Here is a 6,963-nt window from a genome sequence, read left to right as displayed (position 1 = left end):
AGCTTGTTTTTAATTATGGTGTCCAATTAAAACATGTTGCAGCATTTTAAATAGCTCCGGTTCTTCATTTTAAGTCAGTTTGATGCCATTTTATTTATCTGCGTGAATTAAAAAAAAAAAGAATAATTTCGTCTGTTCTCGTTCTTTTTTTATTTTAGACTACATGTGAACATATTAAAATCTTTGGCTTGTTTTGAGTCTGCGGACTGGTTTGTGGATGGAAACAATGGCGGGAACAGGGAGAGAGAGGGAGAGAGAAAGAGCACGATAATCTAGAAAACCAGACATCCTAAAAACTCGCAAGAAAACACACCGACCGCATGAGAAATGAGTCTGAAACTCAGATAATGCTGTGTACAACATGATAACTGTGTGGCTATATAAACTTTTAATTATATAATTATGTCCATATACTGTTATCATAAACAGATTTTTTTGTTGTTTTTTCGTTGTTGTTGTTTTTAAATAGCGTTTCCGGTTTATCTCCACCAGTAAAGAGTTTGTGGCCCCAGTGTCCGTGTGGGGGAAAGAGTCCGTACCGAACCGAGCCGCTCATTCGCTCTCCTCCTTCTCGTCCTGCACCGTGGTCGTGGAGTGGTTGTAGAGTCCTTGCGCCATGAGCTGCAGAGCCAGGCCGTTCTTGTAGCCGCTGGCCTTTTTGATCTTGGCCCGCTTATTCTGGAACCAGATTTTAATCTGGGACTCGTTCAGGTTGAGTTCCTGGGCCAGAGACTGTCTCCGCTGCTCCGTTATGTACCGGTTGGCCTGGAACTCGGTTTTGAGTCTCTGCAGCTGCTCGGCCGTGAACGCGGTCCTGGGCCGCTTGTCCTCCTTGCTGCTCTTTTTCTTCTTCAGTTTCCGTGTCCTTGGGCCTGGTGTGGAAACAACAATGGAAATAAAATATTTATTCTATAAGGCTGGACCAAGGACACCGACTTACTGCGCCTCGTTCTCTGCTTTCAAAACTCAAAAGTGGGTCGGTATCGTGTCTGGGTTACCATAGTTCCTGTCCCTAAAAGATGACGTACATAATTAGCTTATAAGCTAATAAACATAAGCTAGTTTTAACGTGCGTTCTGTTCGGACAGGTGTTGTGTAGAAATGTGTTCCACGGTCGAAAAGTGTCTTCCGCTCCGTTTCCTCCTCCACCTTGTTGGTTATCAGCTACTTTCTTAAAAATAATTTTAAAAAAAAAACAATATATTATTCAGTTTTTAATAATTTAAGGAGGAGAAGCACCTCTTTGTGGATTAATGTTGCATTAAAAGTGTGTTTCATTTGTGATTATTGGTAAAATAAGACAATTATAAGACGTTTGTGAAGTATTCAACCGAATTACTACTTTATAGAGAACAGATTCAGAGATTTTTATTCTTCTAGTCTACATTTTTGGCGTGGTAAACACTCAAACGTAGCTGGAAATATAACCGTCTTAGTTGGGGGAAACATTTTGACAGAACACCTGGCTGCCTGTCTGAAATCAAGAATTACGAGCTAACGCTTTTAAAATACTTCAAAAACGTGCTAAAATATTATCAGCTTTTTTGTAGGCAGCGGGCTGACGCACAGATAAGGTAACGAGGCACCGCAGTAAAGCTAATTATTAATTAATAATGTGTGACGGGTGAGAGAATTCAGCCAATCAGAGAAAGGAGCACGCGGCCGCTTTCAGTGGCGGCAATATTAGAATAAAACAACTAAAAATGAGCGCGAGACATAAGCGTTCTAACAGGTTAAATGTCGTAAATGTTACACAAAGAAGCTCCAGAGCTGTTTAAAAGAACAGGCTGATGTTTACATGAACCTGCGCCCAAACATGGAAGAACCCGTTGCCACAGTTCAGTGAACTGGGTGATTTTAGCTTTAATATAACGTTCAAGTTTTTACTTATAAATAATAAAATAATATTATAAAGATATTTACAGCAGCACAGGTGTAAAGTGATAAGGCATCTAACACAAGGCATTAGAGCAGCAAATGTGTTTAGATTTTTTCGTGTAAAAAAACTAAAGTAACCCCAAAAATATAAGTAAAACTTTAAATTATTTAATTACTCACTCAATCTTTGGGCACACCAAAGAGCGCCAACATTTAGGTGTTCCCCTAATATGGGATTATACAAGATTTTGTTGTTTAATTTCCTATTCAGATTATATTCCAGGAGTTCTTAAATTATCATAATTTGATTCCAAACACAGAATAACCTGCACCATTCATCTGCCTCGGGCTCAAAGTGCTTCAGAATTAAAGCAAACAGACATTTTCATGTTGGCTAAGTGTTTTAATGACAATGTCGGAAAATACGTTTTTAGTCCAAAAAACAACAATCATGAGAAAACAAGTGAAATTGTGCAAAAGGGCATCTACGGAAATACTTTAGAATATAGTAAACAGCTGTTAAATTAGTTGCAATTTTATTAAAATATTTTTCATATTTTCTATAATTACCATTACCCATATTTGTGCCCACAATCACATTTTATGATAGTCCAATCACGTACAACAGAAAAATGGAAATAATGATTTTTTAAATTAATTATTCAAAGTAACACTTTTAAAATGTAGCTTTTAGTGTTTACTGAACCTTAATTTTTATGTAATTTGCTATTATTAATATTATTATTGTACTAATGTCCCTCAACAGAGTGAGGTACGTTTTAAATGTACTTTTGATTTTGAATTTCTGTTCAAAGCTGAGTTATTCTGCACCCATTACACAACAATAATAATAATAATAATAATAATAATAATAATAATAATAATAATAATAATAATAATATGATTTAAAGCCTGTAAGCGGAACCAAACATCCCGCCCGTTGTGCTCCGGGGACTACTAGTGCCTTACCAGATGAGGGCCGGTCCGAGTACCGCGTACAGTAAACCCAAGCGGGCCACAGCAGCGGCTGGCTCTCCTTCGTTAACGGCGGGGAGGCTCCGTTCCCGCCGCTCATGACCATAATAGACGGGCTGTCCGCGTATCGTCCCGTCCCGTTGCTCGCCGCTTCGCCCTGCTTGGACGAAGTCTGCTTGGACGCGGGCGACGAGGACGACGACGAGGAGGGCGACGACGCGGTGCTGTCGCTGCTGCAGTTGGAGTCCAGGCAGAGGCTGCCGGTGTGCGGCGGCCTCGCTGCCCCGAGCGGGTTCACGTTCTCCCGGCCCGGCGTCTGGCTCCGCTCGCGGTAGCTCGGCTCCTTCCGGCATCCGAAGTCCGGCCGGAGGATGTTGTCAATGAAAAAGTTCGTGGTTCTGTGGGCCTGCTGGGCCGCCTGGTGGGGTAAAACCATAGCAGGGGACGGGAGGTTGGGCGACAGGGACATGCTCTCGTCCTCGGTGGAGTCCCGGCCGCCGCACGGCTCCTTGTGCTCTTCCATCGCGGGTGATGGTGCGAAAGCTGTAGTTCCACTTGTTGCTCCCTCTCTCCTCTTCGGTATCCAGATCAGACGAGCAGCATCAAAATCAGAATCTAGAACGCCGCCTAGATCGGAACCACGTCTCCTGATGGGGTTCCGAGACGTGGCATGGCCAGCAGCTCCACACAGTCAGCAGTGTCTCTGCTCCTCCACGGCGCCGCACAAGATCTCTGCATTCGCCGTCTTCAGACTCCCCTAAAACCGTGCCTCCCCCCACCTCCCCCCCCCGTGTGTGTTTTCACAACGATATACCCAACCGGAAGCACGTGTGCGCGTACACACGGGCTGCAGACCAATCGGACGGAGAGATCGTACCTGTCACAATTAAAGTGGACCAATCATTGCCCAGAACGCTCCGCGGACGTGTGCGCGCGTGCCCATCTCCGCGCGCGGATCAATCATAAGAAAGCGCACGTGCATAAACATTCACTCAGCAAAACTAAAACTCACCATAATAAAAACAACAAAGGCTTTGAAGTTGATTTGGACCAAGTGGTTCTTTTATTTCAATAAATAAATGCCTTTGATGTTGGACACGTGTTTAGTTTACGTCACTCAAAAAGCCGCGCTTCTGTATGTTATTATTATTATTTTGTTATTATTATGCTTTTGACTTTGAAGTTGGAACTGTGGAAAACACCGAATGTTACTGAAAACATTATTGGGAACTTTTGAAAAATTGGATTTTTTGACAAAACGCTGAGACGCATGATCATTATTTTACTATATACGACTTTAAATTCTGGTTTACCGTCCTGACTTAAAGGGCAAATGCAAAAATAAATACAAAATTATTTGGAATATTTTTTCAAATAAAGAGCTAGATAGACTATTTTCCTGAAATATTTATTTTTATTTAACATGGCCATAACCCTTATTGCTAAGAATTTTAAAAAATCCCCAAAATAAAAGAAAATATAAGTTTTTCTTTCACAGAGTGGGTCATTAAATATTATAAACTGATGCCATAATTATTAAAATATAAGAGTTAATGTTTAGTGGATAGATATTTGTAAATATAGCCAGCTTGCTTCAACATTTTATCCATAGACTTGTGTGGGGGGGGAGGGGGGAGGGGTCTATCACATCCTGGTTTGGGTTATTTTGGTATCTGCAGGGTTAAATTTAGCCCTCCCTGTGGGTTGGGTTATTTGTTTGACCTAGCACGTGCGACTTTTACTGTGTCTAATGTTAAGGCTAAAATATGGATAGCATTAACAATAATAGGTATCAGGTTGGTTTTCTTTAGCAAATTCTGCAAAAAGTGGACAAAATCTACAACTTTGTAATTTTTTTCCAACATCTACAAACAGTCAAATTACTTCAACTAAAAGTATGAAAATGTGGTCAAATAATATCACATTTTTTCCTCAAGTTTGGGTTGTAACACGACATTTCATTTAAAAGTACCTCTTCATTATGTCAGAGGTTCTCATAAAAATCCTTGAAAGCTCTTTGAACAGCCTCAGTAGGGAAAAACAGGGATGAGCTGAACGACGGCTCGTCTGAATGTTATAAAACTACTTAAATCGCGTTTAATATAAAAAAATTCTATTTAATTGGAGTTTACAAAAACGTAGAATTATGTGGCCATCTGTAATGAAATCAAGCTGCTTTTGACTGGGATGTCAGTAGAAACTTGCCTGAATATTTGTGCAGTAAAATAAAACTTTTTTTAAAGGTAAAACAAAAACAGGTGTCGTGTAGAAACGTTTTTACTTATTAAGCAGAAATCATTAAATAACAACAGTTTGGATGGGTTCAAACATAACCTCACTTTGTTTAATTGATCAGCTATTAGTAGTGAAAATTTAGATGCACTTTTTCGGATTTTTAACCCTTTAATGGAAAAGTAGCTGGTTTTAGTCATTATATCTAATTGAATAAGTACAAAAAAATTTAACTAAAATGTAATAAATAAAATATATGTGTATCACTAAACATCTGAAGATGTTTCTATTTTTTATTAAAACTTAGGATTAAATAAATACACTAATTGCTCAAAATGATGTAATATTGATAAACTGTAAACACTAATGTGGTTTACTACAAGAGCCTGGCATCACTTTGTAAAACTTTGTAAGTGACCCGACATCTGTTGGCCAATATCCGAACTGATCCCAATTTCCCCAAACTTAGGCTGTTCAGGAGCTGGTGCTCACACCTCTTCAGTTTCAGCTATCGTTTCAGTTATGGTGACCCAACGGAAGTGTGTCCCACAGAAAATGGAATGCGCCCCATCGATAACTTGGCCTTTGATCTGAGAATAAAGCTCTAATTGGCTGTTTAAGACAATAATAATAATAATGATGATGATGATGATGATAACGCCACGGGGGGAGCGCGTGGACGTGACGCGGTGAAATCTTCATCCCACAGGCCCGGAGCGAGGGAGCCAAGGCTACTTAATTAAATTCCAATTAGGACAGCATCAATATGCCGCGTTTTTGTTGCTAAATGAGCTCTCAGTCCGCGCTTATCTCGCACCGCGAAGAGGCGCGCTCCGAGAGGGAGGGACGATAATTTATAGCTTTTAATTAGTCCTCGCTCGGGCTGGACGCGGAGCGTCACGGGAGGGGCTGGCGGAATAAAACAGAATAAAATAAAAAAATAAAAGGCTGGTGAGGCCAAAGCGCTGTCAGCGCTCCGTGGCAGGGCCCTTAATCAAAGAGAGGCAGGGGCCGCGCTACAAGCCGCGTAATTTCCAAGGTGCTGATAAAGCTTGTTGAATAATAGCGGGGCCCCTCGGAGACACCATTTACAGAAATGACTTTATTGACGGCTTAACGTTGGTAATTCATTTTACCTTTCATGTGCTCGAGCCGGATTTGTCGCCGTAATAGGATGATGAATGCACTGACGGATCGCAGCCGAGCTTTTATTGAGTACCCCATAAAACACACACACACACACACACACACACACTCAGAGGGGTGATGAGCCTCTTATAGACCCTCCACATAAGGTGTTGTTTACTTTTCCTGGAAAAAAACAACATTTTTTTTACTTTTTCCTCCCCAAAAGAAAACATTTATTTTATTTTTATTTATTTTCAGAACTAAAACTCAAATTTATACATCCTCCAATTCTAATTAAACAAGTTTTTTGATTTTCCCGTAAAAAAACAAGTATTTGTTTTACAAAATATATTTTATTTTAAACAAAAGACATTAAAAACATATAAATACATAATCTGATACATAAAACAAATAAAGTCTCCATTAACTATCAACACCAAGATGAAATTTACACATCAGACTTCATCTATTGTGACTGTTTAGATGTCTGTGTGCAGCTTCTTCGCTGTCTTCTGAGTTTATTATTAAAGGTTTATTGTTTTCCTACTAGTGGTGTGTGTCTAAATGAGTTAACATGTTAGTAAGCGTCCCAGATTAATTAAATAAATGTCAGAAACGCGGAAAGCTGAGACGCTTTGAATCGTTCAGATTTGCAGCTGCATGCCTTTGCTGCCCCCTCGTGGATGAACGCAGAAACTGCACTTCAGTATAACCCACGTTTGTTTTTCACCCTGGAATAATAAAATATGC

The 6,963-nt window shown here is 40.1% G+C and overlaps 1 protein-coding gene across 1 annotated transcript; it reads right to left on the bottom strand.

The window, feature by feature from the left end:
* Positions 1–365: 365 nt before the first annotated feature.
* On the bottom strand, positions 366–3,591 carry en1b (engrailed homeobox 1b). The gene is made up of 2 exons (XM_015952535.3): positions 2,848–3,591; positions 366–872 (listed from the first exon to the last, which is right to left on the bottom strand). The coding sequence occupies exons 1-2, from the start codon at positions 3,374–3,376 to the stop codon at positions 553–555; spliced, it is 849 nt and encodes a 282-aa protein (XP_015808021.1). The 5' UTR covers positions 3,377–3,591; the 3' UTR covers positions 366–552.
* Between the last annotated feature and the right edge of the window lie 3,372 nt (positions 3,592–6,963).

The sequence above is a fragment of the Nothobranchius furzeri genome, chromosome 14 (assembly GCF_043380555.1).
Source record: "Nothobranchius furzeri strain GRZ-AD chromosome 14, NfurGRZ-RIMD1, whole genome shotgun sequence".
NCBI classification, from domain to species: domain Eukaryota; kingdom Metazoa; phylum Chordata; class Actinopteri; order Cyprinodontiformes; family Nothobranchiidae; genus Nothobranchius; species Nothobranchius furzeri.
This window is presented reverse-complemented; position numbering and strand designations above follow the sequence as displayed.